This window comes from Camelus ferus, chromosome 13 (genome assembly GCF_009834535.1).
Source record: "Camelus ferus isolate YT-003-E chromosome 13, BCGSAC_Cfer_1.0, whole genome shotgun sequence".
In the NCBI taxonomy this organism is placed as follows: domain Eukaryota; kingdom Metazoa; phylum Chordata; class Mammalia; order Artiodactyla; family Camelidae; genus Camelus; species Camelus ferus.
In genome coordinates this window covers 16,466,783-16,482,964 of record NC_045708.1, presented here as the reverse complement: position 1 = coordinate 16,482,964, position 16,182 = coordinate 16,466,783, and the positions used below count along the sequence as shown (strand labels likewise).

The 16,182-nt window shown below is 42.2% G+C and overlaps 1 protein-coding gene across 1 annotated transcript; it reads left to right on the top strand.

Moving 5' to 3' along the window:
• The first annotated feature begins 326 nt into the window (after positions 1–326).
• FUCA1 (alpha-L-fucosidase 1) lies at positions 327–15,962 on the top strand. Its single transcript, XM_032495462.1, has 8 exons — positions 327–762; positions 5,892–6,026; positions 7,879–8,016; positions 9,773–9,878; positions 12,236–12,436; positions 13,570–13,760; positions 14,878–14,977; positions 15,203–15,962. The coding sequence occupies exons 1-8, from the start codon at positions 371–373 to the stop codon at positions 15,341–15,343; spliced, it is 1,404 nt and encodes a 467-aa protein (XP_032351353.1). The 5' UTR covers positions 327–370; the 3' UTR covers positions 15,344–15,962.
• The last annotated feature ends 220 nt before the right edge of the window (positions 15,963–16,182 follow it).

Below are 16,182 nucleotides of genomic sequence, written 5' to 3'. Positions count from 1 at the left end.
AGGCTTGCTCTTCTATACTACAGCTCAAAAAGTGTCCTATAGCTCCCAACTGCCAGATGGACCACTCCCAGTTCTATGCTCACACCCGGCCTTCCACACCCACATGATTCAACTCCGCGGTGAAGTCTCTTCTAAAGTTTTCAATCCTGCATCAGCGGAGCGCAGTCAACGCCTCCTTAAGTCTTTCTCCCACTTGAGCGCCAGAGGGCGCTGCAAGAACGGTCCACCCGGTGGGGAAGAGACTCGGTGGCCTAGCAGCCTGGGTTGACCCACCCCTTTTCCTTTCCAGCCAATCATTAGTTAGGGTGGGCGGGGCCGCGTGCGCCCGCACCTACGCATAAAGAGCGGGCGGTGAGGAGTGTAGGCTGAGATGCCGTCTCCCAACATGGGGCCGCGGGGGCTGGTCGCCGAGCTGCTGCTGCTGCTGCTGCTGCTGGTGCTCGGAGCGGCCAAGTCGGGGCCCTCGGCTCCTCTGCGCCGCTACACTCCCGACTGGCCGAGTCTGGACTCCCGGCCGCTGCCGGCCTGGTTCGACGAGGCCAAGTTCGGGGTGTTCGTGCACTGGGGCGTGTTCTCGGTGCCGGCCTGGGGCAGCGAGTGGTTCTGGTGGCACTGGAAGGGCACGAAGGTACCGCAGTACCAGAGCTTCATGAACGAGAACTACCCGCCTGGCTTCAGCTACGGAGACTTCGGGCCGCAGTTCACGGCGCGCTTCTTCCACCCGGACAGCTGGGCAGACCTGTTCAAGGCCGCCGGGGCCAAGTGAGTGCCGCCGCGGGGGCGGGCGGGGCGCCCCTTTCCTGGCTTGGGTCGGACTGGGAGCGCTGGGAGGGGGCTTAAGCAGGTGGGAACCGAGCATGGGGAGGCGAGAAGACCTGCCGGGTTACACAGCTGTCCGACTAACTTCGGGTACCCTGGGTCCTGTGTTTTGCCTCTTGAAGAGTGCAGAATTGAATGTGGCAGGCTGATCATAAGGAGAAGGTGCATCTGGGTGGGAACTAGAAGATAATAAAGGTTTCAGGGAGACAGTGGGCTGGAAAACGGGCAGTGGCGACACCTCTTTATCGAGAGGATTGAGTTAGATGACCCCTGATGTCCCTTCCAGGTCAACAAAACAAACAGGATTCCAGGCTTTTAAGCCAAAGGTAGGTAATCTGATCCTAGTTCAACTGCGAAGTTGAACATGGCATTTCACCTCGCTGAAGCCTCTTTCCACAGATATAGAAGGAGATTATGTTCTTCCTTCAGGATTTGATATCTCCCCAAGGGAAAAGGAGGGAAGGGAGTTCTGCTGCAGAGTATTTGGGCAACAGCACAGATTCTCATTCATCTGCTCTTCTCAACACCTTGCACACAGAGTGCTCAAGAAATGTCTGAATTGTTTGGAGAGCTGTTGGAACTTGTGTGTGAAGGGTTCAGAGAACTGAAAATGTAGAGCACTGGAGTGGGGAAGAGAGAGGCAAGGACTCAGGAGACTGTTGAAGGCTGGGGCCAGTCCTGAAGGATTAATCCTTGAAGGCAAGATGTTGCCAGTGTTAAGTCAAGTCAACCCTCAGCTTCAAGGATGAGTTTGGCTGAGAGGGAAATAGATTGGAGCAGAGTAAGAATGGAGGCAGGTGGCTTTTCCAGCTCCTGGCTTAGGTCAGTCTTCCACCCTTGCCTGTCTCCTTGACTGTCTTCTGGGTTTTCGTTTCTCTTTTACTAAAGAGAAATCGCAACTGATGTTTAGTGCTTGCAATAAAATGTATTGGAACATAGAGCTTGAGTAAACAGAGGAGGAGTTCACTGTCTTCCAGGAGCCTTAGAAGTCCATAATTTTCAAATGAGAAAAATTAAAATATGGGAAACATCCTTTGTCCAGACCTCTTATTTTATGGACAAGATGAGTGGCCCAGAAAGAGGACGGGAACTCATGTCCTAGACTCTAAATCCCATGACTCTTAAATGGAGGGTTCTTTCCACCAGTCCACGGGTCTGCAAACCATGGCCAGAGGATTGGTCCTCTGCTTACTTTCTTGATGTGAGAAGGATTTTTACATTTTAAAAGAGTTGTTTAAAATATATATATACCACAGAGAGGAATGTGGCCCACAAAGCCTGAAATTCTGTGTAACCCTTAAAGTGTGGACTCCCCGCGTCGGCCAGTGATTAAATGATCACGTGTGGGCATCATCTATTTTTCTGCCATAAAACCAAATGAAATGTTGGGTGATTTGGTTGTCATTTCAATACTGGCCTTTTCTCCCCAGCTCTTTTGGCCATTTGTCACTTCTGTAAATGAGAGGCAATTCATACGGGCTTGGTAAAACAAATAGCTTACTTTTCTATCATCTGCTATTTCTAGTAGAAATTTCTTTCTCCTTTAGGGCAAAGGGTTTTGTTTTTGGTTTTTTGGGTTTTTTTTAAAGCTAATCATTAATACCCAGAAGGGTTGAAGAACTGGAGTGCTTAGGTGTACAACTTTCCCCTTACCTACTCCTTCGTTCCCTCTGAGCCTCCTTTTTGGCTAGGGACGAGGGACTGTGACTTCCTCAAATTTGCTTTTATTCCTGGAGCAATACCCAAGAGGAGTCATGACTGCAGCAACTTCCTGGTTGTCACTAATGTAGTCACTCATACAAGTACAGCTGGACAACACAGGTTTGAACTGCATGGGTCCACTTATACGCAGATTTTTTGCCAATAAATATATTGGAAAATTTGGGGGAGATTTGTGACAACTTGAAAAAACTCACAGGTGACTCACATAGCCTAGAAATACCGAAAATTAGGAAAAAGTTAGGTATGTCACAAATGAATAAAATATGCAGATACTAGTCTATTTTATCATTTACTACATGAAATATCTACAAATCTATTATAAAAAGTTAAAATTTATCAAAACTTATGCACACACACTATACATGGTGCATTTGCAGAAATGGAAAGAATCATAAAAATGCAGTATTAAATCATAATGGTGTAAAATTAACTGTAGTATGCACTGTACTACTGTCATAATTTTGTAGCCACCTGTTGCTGTCATGGTGGGCTCAAGTGTTGTGAGCATCCACTTAAAACACCATGTGATGCTAATCATCTTCATGTGAGCACTCATCTTGCCGGTAAATTTTGTATCTCAAGAAAAAGTGATCTCTTGTGGTTCTCACATATTTTTCATCGTATTTAGTGCAATATCATAAACCATGGGACCTATACAAAATGCCTCTGGTGATGCTGGAAGTGCTCCCAAGGAGCAGAGAAAAGTCATGACATTACAAGAAAAAGTTGAATTGTTTCTTATGTATCATAGATTGAAGTCTGCAGCTGTGGTTGCCCACCATTCCAACATGAATGAATCCAGTGTAAGGACCACTGTTGAAAGAAAAAAAAAATTCATGAAGCTGTCACTGCAGCTATGCTAGGAGGTGTGAAAAACCTTGCACTTTTTGCAAAATACCTTTTTATCTTGTATTGAAATGTAGCTTTTACGTGGGTGCAGGGTTGCTCTAAGAAAGGTATACCTAAAGACTCTAATGGGATTCGAGAAAAAGCGAGTCATTGTACAACAACTTACAGCAGAAGTAAGGTGAAAGATCTAAGCCAGAGAATTCATCACCAGCAAAGGATAGTTTGATAATTTCAGAAAGAGGTTTGGCTTTTAAAATATCAAGATAATGGGAGAGGCAGCTTCTACCAACCAAGAGGCAACTGACAAGTTCCCAGATGCCATTAAGAAAATCATTGAGGAGAAAGGATGTCTACGTGAACAGGTTTTTAATACAGATGAAAGTGCCCTATCCTAGGGAGAAAATGCCACAAAGAACATCTATTGGTAAGGAAGAGAAGAAAGCACCAGGATTTAAGGCAGGAAGGGATAGGCTAACTCTACACTTCTGTGCAAATGCAGCTGGGTTTATGATCAGGACTGTCCTTTTCCATAAAGCTGCTAACCCCTGAGCCTTGAAGGGAAAGGATAAACACCAGCTACCTGTCTTTTGGTTGTACAGCAAGAAGGCCTAGACAACGAGAACTCCTTTTCTGGAGTAGTTCTATTGATTCTCTGTCCCTGAAGTCAGGAAGTACCTTTCCAGTAAGGGACTGCTTTTTAAAGTTCTTTTGATATCAGACAATGCCTCTGACCACCCAGAATCCCAAGAGTTCAACACCAAAGGCGTGTGCTTGCCCCCAAATACAACGTCTCTGGATCAGGGGGTCATGAGGACCTTTAAGGCTCATTACAGACAATACTGTATGGAAGGGATTGTCGATGCTGTGGAAGAGAATCCCAACAGAGAGAGCATCATAAAAGTCTGGAAGGATTACACCATTGTAGATGCCATCGTTGTTACAGAAGAAACTGTGGAAAAGCCTAAAAACAACAAATCCCTGCTGGAGAAAGCTGTGTCCAGATATTGTGGATTTATGAAAGAGCCAATCAAGGAAATCACGAGAGAAATGTGGATATGGCGAAAAAAGGTAGGGGGAGGTGAAGCGTTTCAAGACATGAACCTTGGAGAAATTCAAGAGCTAATAGACACCACACTAGAGGAATTAATAGAAGACAACTTGGTGGAGATGAATGCTTCCAAAACCAGCGCTAGACAATGAGGAAGGAGACTCAGAAGCAGCAGTGCCAGAAAACGGATTGACATTAGACAGTCTGATGGAAGGATTCTGATTATTCAAGACCACTTTTGACTTCTTTTCTATGTTGACCCTTCTATGATACCAGCAGTGAAACTAATGCAAACAGTGGAGGGAAGATTGGTATCATACAGAAACATTTTTAGAGAAATGAAAAAAAAAAGTCAGACAGAAATTATGATGTATTTCCATAAATTTACACTGAGTGCCCGCCTCCCCTCCTACCTCCTCCACCTCTGCCTCCCCTGGGGCAGCAAGACCAACCCCTCCCCTTCCTCCTCCTCCTCAGCCCACTCAACGTGAAGACGTTCATGATGATCCACTTGCACTTAATGAATTATAAGTATGCATCGAGCCGTACAGTTAGTAAATGTGTCTGGTGTGTCAGCATCATCACCTAAGTGTTCATTGTGTTCATGTGCGAGACTTGAAGTGGAGAGCCAGTCTGTACATAAGCATAGGGTAAGTGATGTCTAATATAAAACTAACAGTATAGCCATTTTTTTTTACTGTTTTATATCTTTGCTTTCAAAGAATTACATTACCATACAGTATGCCCCTCCCTCTCTCTCTTAGTAAAAATTTTATAATGATTCATTCATTAGTATATAGACTAGGCCACCGAGAAGCAAGCATGCCGATTACACTAGACTGCTATATAAAGCAGTCATGTTGCTGCTGCTTTGTTATCAGTGCATGAATCATTAAATCTGTAAAGAAATATAAATCTATTTTTCACATTGTCTTTTCACTTTTGATGTCTAGTGTTAGTAATACACATGATATCTACTTTGTTTTGTGTCTTTTAAGACAATATTGATGTAAGTACTGACAGACAGATGGTTCACCTGGTAAACACACCACATAAACTTATAGCATCAATAAATATAGTACAGTACTATAAATGTATTTTCTTTTCCTTATGACTTTCTTAGTATTTTCTCTTCTACATTTTTATAAGGATACAGTATATAATACATATAACACACAGAATGTGTATTAATCTTCTGTTTAGGTTATCAGCAAGGCTTCTGGTCAACAGTGGGCTATTAGTAGCTAAGTTTTGGAGGAGTCAAAAGTTGTATGTGGATTTTCTTCTTCACAGGAGGTCAGCGTCCCTAAACCCTGCGTTGTTCAGGGGGTCAACTGTACATTCCCTGCAGTCAAGTTCTCCCAACCATTTTAAAAGCCCAGGTCATGCCAGATAAGTTCACATTCCTGGCCCGCTGCCCGCTTCTTTGCTCACATAGTTTTGATGTCCACAGGTATGTAGTCCTGACAACAAAGCATCACGAAGGCTTCACAAACTGGCCGAGTCCCGTGTCTTGGAACTGGAACTCTCAGGATGTGGGGCCCCATCGTGATTTGGTTGGTGAGTTGGAAGCAGCCGTCCGGAAAAGGTGTGTGTCCACAGACGGTTACTCCATCATCTCTTTTAATCTAGCCATCCAGTGTACCGTGCCTCCTCCCCTCTTGTGTGCTTTCTAAGTCTGCATTTAAGGAGTACCCCGAAGGGCTTCTGGCCTTGAATTGCAGTGTTTGATGCTTGGCAGTTTTCATATGACCAAAAATGACACCATCAGAGAAGTTCATGGCCCTGTCTGGTTAGGTGAAGAGTATCCAGCATAGACCACAGTGCTCCATTTGCGTTCTGCTGAGTATTCTTTCTGGAAAGTCTTCCAACCCAGGGCCTTTTCCAATACCAAATGGAAGCCAGGTCTGGGTCTCTCATCTTTGTGTCCTCCTTAGCTGTCAACACAGAGCTTTGCAGGCATTCAGGGAAGGTTTGGATGAATGGTAGATCAGGAGAGAACTAAAAAGGACAGTTAAAGCAGCAAAAAGTGAGGTAAGGAGCCACTTGGTTGATTCTAATTATTGTTTTCTAATATTTGCTACTTAATAAGGAATAACTTCCTAAAATCAAAGAACTAGGAAGTAGCAGAGGTGGGATTTGAACCCAGGTATTCTGGTTTTGGCCCCTATAGTTCTGGCTGTATTTACCTGTAAGGAGGAAAAGTGGTCTGTGTGTTATGCCCAATCTCAGCTCTGTTGTGATTTGGCAAACTTGATGTCTTACATAAGAGGGAGACTAGCTGCCTGTTTGTATAAATAAAGTTTGATTGGAACACGGTTGAGCCCATATATTTATGCATTGTCTCTGGCTGCTTTCAAGCTACAATTTTAGAGTTGGGATGGAGACCACAAGGTCTGCAAAGCCTCAAATACTAGCCGGCCCATTAAGAAAGTATTTGCTGACTTATGTCACCTGTTAAATACTCAGTTTGCCAATGCTGCACTCTGCTAATTGTCCTGCTGTAAAAACTCTGAGATGTTGATTAGATCTGGACTTTAAGATCCTTGATTTTTACCTTCTTTGCATCTGTTTAGTCCCTGAGTCACATGATGAAGCGCTGAGCTTCAATTCTTTCTGCCTTATCTGTGCCTTTGCAATGTTATCTTCACTTCTTATTTGTATTATAGCATTTCCATAACACTCACTATTCCTAAGTCAAAACAAGCTTTATTGTGTGTGAAATAGTTCACTTTCGCCATGTTTCGTTTTGTTGAGTGTGTTAAGAACTACTAGTAAACCTTACAAGTGAAATGAGAAACCTATATTCATTAATTTCAACTACATAGAAAATGTTGCTAATGATTATTTCTGAGTGATAAGACTTTGGATATTTTATTCTTTATATTTGTCTCTGGTTTCCAATATCTCTTCAATATGTATTCTTTGCCAGAATACACATTATATTCTGACACACACAATATGACAAAATGACAGAGAATTTTTTTTCTAAATAGGACTATATTTATTGAGATAATTGACAAAAGTTTAAATGATGTTTGGTGTTAAGGTATTTATGTATAAAAATAATTTGTTACAGTATCGAAAACACTATAGACCCAATCATTTTGCTTAAGTGAATGATAAGAGATAATTTAAGGAAATGGTTTTGGCTCCTGCATGCCCTGTGGGTGAGTTTCACTGAGATGTAAAAATGCTGCAACTGATTTTTCTTTTTCTTTCTTTTTTTTTGATTTTTTTTGGGGGGGAGAGTGGGTGGGTAATTAGGTTTGTTTATTTTTTTATTTGTTGGAAGTACCGGAGATTGAACCCAGAACCTCATGCATGCTAGGCATGCACCCTACCACTGAGCTATACCTCCCCCCTGCAAATGATTTTTCTAAAAATAAATTAATTTTTCTTTGCCTAATGGTTGTTGCTGTCCTGTTTTTCTATTTAAGGAACATACGCTATGGACTCTACCACTCACTCTTAGAATGGTTCCATCCTCTCTACCTACTTGATAAGAAAAATGGCTTCAAAACACAGCATTTTGTCCATGCAAAAACAATGCCAGAGCTATACGACCTTGTTAACAGGTAAAAGACAGACCTGTTTTGGGCCTTATGACTTTCATCAATGACATCTGAGCTTCTTACAGGATACTGCTAAGTTGAGGGGAAGAGGGAAGGAGTAGGATATGAAAAAAATCTAGAAGACATCAAAATAATAAATGCAGTGGTTGTGTTTAAGACAAAACATATTTTTTCTTGCTACTTTCCAAAACTTCTGAAGTGTGGTCATATTGCCTTTATAAAATGAAACAATCAAACCAACCCTAGGATGGTGGTAAGTCAAAACTTCAGGTCCGTCCTCGTATGCTGTTTTCTTTGCAGGACCCTGGAGAGGGGCAGCATGGTCTAATGGTCCCTGCATAGGATTTGGTGCGGAGCAGACTTGCATTTGAATCCTGGTTCTTGTTAACTTAAAAGCCTGAAACAGGTCACCCTTCTGAGCCTCAGATTCTCACTGGGTAAAGTGGGAATGATAATGCCTTCTGTATAGGGCTCAGAATAATACGTGAACAGTATCTGTCACTATGCCTGGTACAGAATAAAGGTGTTATTATTATCATTATTCTTAAAATGGCCACTTTCACTTTGGGATTTGTCACTAGTCTTCATGTTTTATTCCGAGTTTACCCTTTTTACATCTGGGAGCTTCTGGGGGATGGTGGGCCTTTAAAGATGAAGAGGCAGCCATCTCTGCCTGGACTCTCATTGTAGACCAAAAAACCGAAACCGAAAACGAAAAAAATAAAAAAGCTCTTTGCATGCAGATGACTTCTCTAAGGAAATAGTACAGTTGTAAGAGACCAGCATAGACTTGGAGTCAGACAGAACTAGGTCGGAAATCCACTTCTTTTTCTTACTGATTGTATAGCCTTGACAAGCTACTTAGTCATTCTAGTTCTCAGTTTCTTTACCTGTTTATACATCACAAGGTCATTGTGAGAACTAATGAGGTAATGAGGATAAAGCGCCTCGTACAGTCTCTTGTACACAGTAAAACACGGACTGTCTGTGTTTATCTTGCCTCTTAAACAGGCGGTCTTCTTCCTGGACTCAACCTGCTGTCCTGAGTAGCTGCAGAGTACGCCATAGGATTAGGCGTCAGGCAGATTTGCCTGTTGGTTCCAGCTCCTGTTACAAGCTTTGTCACCGTCCCCTAAAATAAATTGCCCTACTGAGTACCAGGTTCTTGCTCTCTAAAGTGGGAATAATAATGTTTACCTTATAGGTTTAAATACACACATACTCTCATACCTTATAAGGCTCAGAGTAATAATACGTGAAAGATGCAACTGTGGCTCAAGTGAATTTAATAGATTTTTTTATAGTGAAAGCTTTGGGTCCTTGTCCCCAGAAATGCATTTGGCGAAATAGTTCTAGTTCTTCGTACATCTTAAAAGCAGCAACCTTAATCCTGTGGCTCTGGAGCACCACTCCTTTCATTGGAATTAGTTACTGGAAGGAAACCAAATTATATGTGTACTAATTACAACTCTACTTTTTAATTTAAGAAATTACAAAAAAAAAAAAAAAAGACTAGGGGAAATATACCAAAGTGCTGTGTATTAAACAGTGATTGTGTTAGCTAAGGGGTTTGTGTCTGTGTATTGTCATTTTTATGTCCCTTTACTTTTCCACTTTCTCTGCACCGTGATAGTTTCATGGTACTTTTAAAACTTTGAGAAAATGTAATTGTAAATATTTGTTGCAAAGATAGATCAATGAGACTCTTACTGTGAATGGATTCAGATAATAAACTTTGTTCTGACTGCACGTCTCTCAGGTACAAACCTGACCTGATTTGGTCTGATGGAGAGTGGGACTCTCCCGACACTTACTGGAACTCTACAGGTTTTCTCTCTTGGCTCTATAATGACAGCCCAGTCAAGGTATGTGATTGTAAGACTTACCTCTTATTTGTCTGCTATGATAAAAGAAAGTGAGGATCCAAGATCTGAAGTAATAACAATAAAGACAACAGAACAATAATAAATAGTAATATTAACATGGGTGTGATAGGGACCAGGGGACTTAACAAATATTAAATGTTTCTCCTTTAATTCTTCCCTCCCGCCTTCCTTGTAGTATGTACGTTTTCTCTTTTAATTCTTGGTTTTGACAACATGGGTTTAAATCTTGTTAAATTTAAGTAGTAGAATAGAAATGATATGTAGAAGTCCCAAACCACTGTCGAGAAAATGAATTATTAAGCAAACAGACATTGTAAATGAGAAGAACACCCTAAAAATTAATATACAAAACATATACAATTAAGTGGTAGGAATAAAAATGCGAATATCTATGACTTCAGCTACTTTATGTTACATAGTTTAACTCTCAAGGGGAAATTTCATATTCCCTTATATCCAAATTCTTGAGGGAACTTTCCCTACCTCCTCCTCTTCCCCATAATCAACACTGTCACATTGCATAATAGCTGCCCATTTATAGTTTGAATTTCAAAGTACCAGAAGTCTTAATCTTCACTATAGAAAATTTCAAAAATTTTATATATTCTGGATTTGTTGTGGATTTTAAAGAGAAACCTAAGTATAAGACCTGTTTGAACTGAGCTATCTTGGTAGATTCATAAACCTCTAAGGATCTCATTGGGTAAATATTACTAAATTCCGAAACTGGGAAGAAAGAAAAAAGACAAAACCCTATGTGACAAATAGAGACAAATGAAGAGTGGTTGTCTGGGACTCGCCAAACATGTGGGGACTTCCAGTGGTGCGGTATCATGGTTCTCCCCCAGTGGTCCCCACACCGGGGTGGCTCAGATGTGGACCCTTGGGTGGGATGCTGCAGACCCGGTTTGCCCACTCCTGTTCTGAATGTCTTCTCACATGTTAGGAGAGAGAGTTGTCTTGGCGCTTATACTCATGTTGGGAAAGTACTTTTAGGAGAAACAGCCCCCTCTCCTTACTCTCCATTCTCTCTGCAGTCCCCACATGGCTCACTCCCGAGCTCTCTGCAGGTCTTCCCTGAGAGGGCATCTTCCCCGCCACCCTATCCAAAATTGCAGCCTGCCCATGGCACACTGTATCTCTTTCCCTGCTTTCTCTTTCTCTTACCACTTACCTGGTCTAATATATTTCAGATATCATTTACCTTCTTACTGTCTGTCTCTGTCACGAAAATGTCAGCTTCGTGAGGGCAAGAGTTTGGATCTGTTCATTGCTATGTTCCCAGCTCCAAGAAGAGTACTTGGCCCAGTTAGGCACATAATAAGTATTGGTTGGATGTAAACTAAATCTGGTTCCTGACAATTTTTATTCCTTCCTGGAAGAAGTAAGAAACACTCCTGGATCAGTGTTCCCCATTTCTGTTAATCCCAAGTTCTGATGTGATGTCATATTGTAATTGTCCATGTATCTGTCTGCTCAGCTAGTCTCTGCTGGATCTCTGAGGGCAAGAACCCGTGTTTTATTCTCCTTGGATACCCCAGTGTGAGCCTCATAGCAGTATTAAACATTTACATTAAGATATTCCATGTAAGGGTTTCTTAAAGTTCAGCAAAACCTTGAAGGAAGGAAAAGAAGGCTTGATTACTGACTTTTATTTACCTAGGAAAAGGAGGTCAGGGTTATACAGTGGAAAGCATCCTGGGCTGGGTTCAAATACTTGATTCATAGTCCCAGCTTTCCAGGGGAGCGTATAGCTCAGTGGTAAAGTGTATGCCTAGCATTCATGAGGTCCTGGGTTCAATCCCTAGTACCTCCATTAAAAATAAATAAATACACCTAACTACCACCACCACCACCCCCATGCCCTGCTGCCGGGGGGGGAAAAAACACCATAGTCCCAGCTTTCCGAAACTCTGCCTGGGGATGTGACTTCAGGCTAGTCTCCTCCTCTCCATTTCTCCTCTGGTAGACTACGTGGCTTACCAGATGATATCTCTATTACATATTGCTAGACCAGGGTTTCTCATCCTCGGTACTATTAGCATTTGGGGCTGCATATTTCCTGGTTGTGAGGGGACTATCCTATATGTTGTAAGATGTTCAGAAGTACCCCTGGCTTCCACCCAGTAGATGGCAGCAGCACCACCCCAGCTGTGACAACCAAAAACTGTTTCTAGACATTTGCCAAAATTCCCATCCAGGGCCTCCAGTTGAGAACCACTGCTCTCAATCAAATCTGTTCCTTGCTTCCAAATAGACACAATTTTCAAAACTGTATTTCGTAAGGAAGCTAAATGGCTTTACTCCCAATGACCCAGCACTCCTTCCTCCTTTAGGATACAGTAGTAGTAAATGACCGGTGGGGTCAGAATTGTTCCTGTCACCATGGAGGATACTACAACTGTCAAGATAAATTCAAGCCAGAGACCTTGCCAGATCACAAGTGGGAGATGTGCACCTCCATAGATAAGCTCTCCTGGGGCTATCGTCGCAACATGGTGATAACGGATGTTGCAGATGAATCCACAATCATTTCGGTAAGAGCGCATGTGAGGTAGCTATCTGTTAACTGCTATGCCAAACTAACCTTATGACCAAGAGCAGTGGAAGCACTCGGGATGGAAGTGCAGGGTGATAGAACCCTTTTGAACCTCCTCATAAAATCCTGCCTTAAGGAAATAGGTCTAATGACAGAAGAGAGTTTTCCGTACAGAGGTGTTCTTCCCAGGATCATTTTCAGTTGGACAGATGGGTTGTTTCAATTTCTTGCAACCATTAAGGGATAATTAAGTAGATCTGGGGATTTTCTTTAACCATTAGAATGTTTCTGAATGTAATATGGGTTAATGCTTGGAGGGCATTAAGTTATGTATTGTCACAACTACAGAGAATTAACTGCACAGGAAAAAGACCAGAAGGAAACATCAAAGGTTAATGATGTGGTGTCTTTAGGGTACTGTAACAAATTGTCACACACACACACACACACACACCCCCTACACCAGAAATCCTGAAGAATATATCTCTTTACAGCATGTTTTCCCGAAGGGGAAGCAAGTACACGTATATAACCTATCACATGCAGAGTGTCTCGAAATTCTTCTGGTCTCTTCCATCTCCCCAGAGTCTCCAGAGTACCTGCTTGAAATCTCTCCTCTCGGATCCCCGTATTCTCTCTGTATGGCTCCATGGGAGTCCTTTGGGGCCAGGTGCTTTATTTTCGGCTCCCCTGCTCACACTTGGTGCTTCTAACACACAACCTTCCCACCGCATATGGCACCGCAGGAGGTACAGTGTCACAGGGAAGTGCCCGTGAGCACTCCCTGGAATTGAAGTTAATGTATTTCTCCATCTTGTAGCAGAATTTTTCAATTTTCTCATATTAGCCTATTCTGCTTTTATCATGACAAAAATATATAATATTTTCAGGGGGAAGGGTGCAGCTCAGTGGTAGAGTACATGCTTAGCATGCATGAGGTCCTGGGTTTAATCCCCAGTACTTCCATTAAAAAAAAAAAAACATACTATTTTCAAAAGAGTAAAGGATATTTGCAAAGCAGAGGGAGAATGTACCCTAGATTCTTTTTCTTCTCTTCATACCTGTGTGTTCTAAGCATTCTGCTAGGCCTGGCATTCAGAGCTAGGATTCCTTTGTTTTTGCTCTCTCTAGGAACTGGTTCAGACAGTAAGTTTGGGAGGCAACTATCTTCTCAACATTGGACCAACTAAAGATGGACTGATTGTTCCCATTTTCCAAGAAAGGCTGCTTGCTGTTGGGAAGTGGCTGAGCGTCAGTGGGGAGGCTATCTACGCCTCCAAACCATGGAGGGTACAATTTGAAAAGAACACGACAACTGTATGGTGAGTCTAGTCTTCCGTTGTGTGCAGCAACGGGACTGTGGCCACTGCCGAGCTGGCATCTCCTTGGATCCACCATGGTACCAGCCAGGCTGGAAGTCGTCTTGCAAAAACCCAAAAGCTGTTCTCTTGCTGTTGAATGTGTGCCCTGATTTATGTTTTAGGCCACCAGGATATCTTTGACTAGTGAGGGAAGGTGGTAGGCTTGGTGAAAAATGAAGAGGCTACAAAGCGTCAATCAATTTGCTTGACACTGTTGCCCAGCCCCCTAAAAAGAATAACAGCTGATATTTGTACAGTACCTACAATGTACAAGGGTCTGTTCTAAATCCCCTCGACAATCCCACCATATTGATACTGTCATTATCCCCATGTTAGAAGTGAGAAAGCAGCTCAGGGCAGTAATATCACTTGCCTAAAATCACAAAGCTACTAAGTGGAGAAGTCGTGATTCATACTTGCAATTGTGGATCTAGTTATTTGACCTTGGGCTTCAGTTTTTTTCAACTGCAAAATGGGATGATGACATCTGACTTCCAAGAGTGGCTGTGAGGGTTAAATGAGATAATGTATGTCGAGTACCCTGCAGAGTGCCAGGCACATACTAACTGTCCACCGAAAGACCTCTGCAAGTGTTATACCATAGGGTGGGGGTCTTTGGATCAGGGGAAACACATTCACCCCTCTGTTTTGGATGAGTTTTTATGTCATGATTTTTCACCCTCTTCTCTAAGCATTGTGAAATCTTAGAACAACAAATTTGTCTTCATTGCACACCTTGCCCATGTTATATCATTGGCTGTTCTCATATGCATCTGGAGTTGAACAAAATTTGAATAATGACACAAAATGACTTCAGTGTGAAATAACTAAGAGTTTAAATTTTTTAAAGAAAACTTAGAACCCAATAGACAGATAAAAATGAAATATATTGCCAGAAAGAGGGTCTTCTGGGGCTGCTTTTTTTTCCTACAGACTTTAACTGGTATTGAGTGCTTCCTAGTAGCAGTGACGGACTGAAGGTCTTGGAATTGGTAGATAACTGAAGGGGGAATGTGTAAGGTTATGTGTCAGGGTAACAAGCCAGGTATCTTTGACAATGATGTTTCTTTTTCCCCAGGTATACCTCAAAAGGATCAGCTGTTTATGCCATCTTCCTGTCCTGGCCAAAACATGGAATCTTAAGCCTTAAATCCCCCAAAAGTAGTTCGACTACACAGGTAAAGAGCCTCATTCAGTCCCGTCAGAGATGAAACTTTTCCTGAAGGAATTGGCAGGCCTTCTCTAATGCTTCTTTCCTTCCCCAGGTTTCTCCCATATTTATTCCCCTTTTAGACTGTCGTCCCTGCCCTGGCCCAGCGTGGTTCTTTCCCACCATTTTCAGGCCATATTTTGTACTCCTTAATACATCAGTGTTTTTTCCATTCCCTTTTTACTTCCTGCAGGTAACAATGCTGGGAGTCCAAAACAATCTGAAGTGGTCCAAGGATCCAGATGAAAGTCTCCTTGTGTACCTGCCACAGCTGCCACCCTCTTCTCTTCCAGTTCAGTTTGCTTGGACACTAAAACTGACAGGAGTGAAGTGATCGTTGGAGTTCAAGAGGAAAGGGACCCTGCCTACACTTTGATTTTCCTCTTACCACACCATAATTGTACTAAACTATTCTTCTCTACTCAGAGATGGCTTTTCCCACACATTTTAATAAAAAGAACTGAATGCACTACACTGATGTCTCACAGGATCAAAGATCTGAGATCCATTGCTAGCATACCCCTCTCTAATCAACAGAAGAAGTTAAGCTCTGAATTCATCCATACCTAACTTTGGCAATTGTCTACAATGGAAAGTTTCCTCCATTCTGTGTTTGATAACCTGCTTGCTTACTAAAATGATTTCAGATCAAGAGTAAGCCAAAGTCGCCCTGTTGCCTCGGGGAGGAGGTGAAAAGAATTGTCAGCCTCCACGACATACTATTTATTTCACATCAATTTTCCCACCTCCACCCAGGAACTGGTGAGCCTGGAGAGGAAAGAAAAAGCTATCTAGGTTGCTAATGGTCAGCTTATGTTTCCAGAGCAAACTAAGAGTTCTGAAATTCAGTCTTTTTACAGTGATACTATGAAGAAAATGACTGTGATTCTGCCCTGCTTTGTTAAATATGATCAAGTAAATAAATTTGTATGTCAAATCATTTCTACCAAAAAGCATGTTGTAGCTTTCTTCTTCCAGTTTCTATATGGACTGCTTATAGCCTTATGTTTCTGTTAAAAATAAAAGGGCTGTGGGGGGACCTGCCAAGTCTCCTTAATGCAGAGCAAAGAAAGTAATTCTTTTGTTTTTTCTGCTCCTTGCTTCATTCTTTTGTATTGACTACCAGTTCAGCCTCTTTAATTGTTATAGATTTAATCAAATGTTCTATTTCTT

Coding starts and splice junctions, on each gene's coding strand:
- FUCA1 (XM_032495462.1), top strand. CDS start 371: ATGCCGTCTCCCAACATGGGGCCGCGGGGGCTGGTCGCCGAGCTGCTG. Junction 763..5,891: donor TTCAAGGCCGCCGGGGCCAA/GTGAGTGCCGCC, acceptor TGATGTCCACAG/GTATGTAGTCCTGACAACAA. Junction 14,978..15,202: donor AAAGTAGTTCGACTACACAG/GTAAAGAGCCTC, acceptor TACTTCCTGCAG/GTAACAATGCTGGGAGTCCA.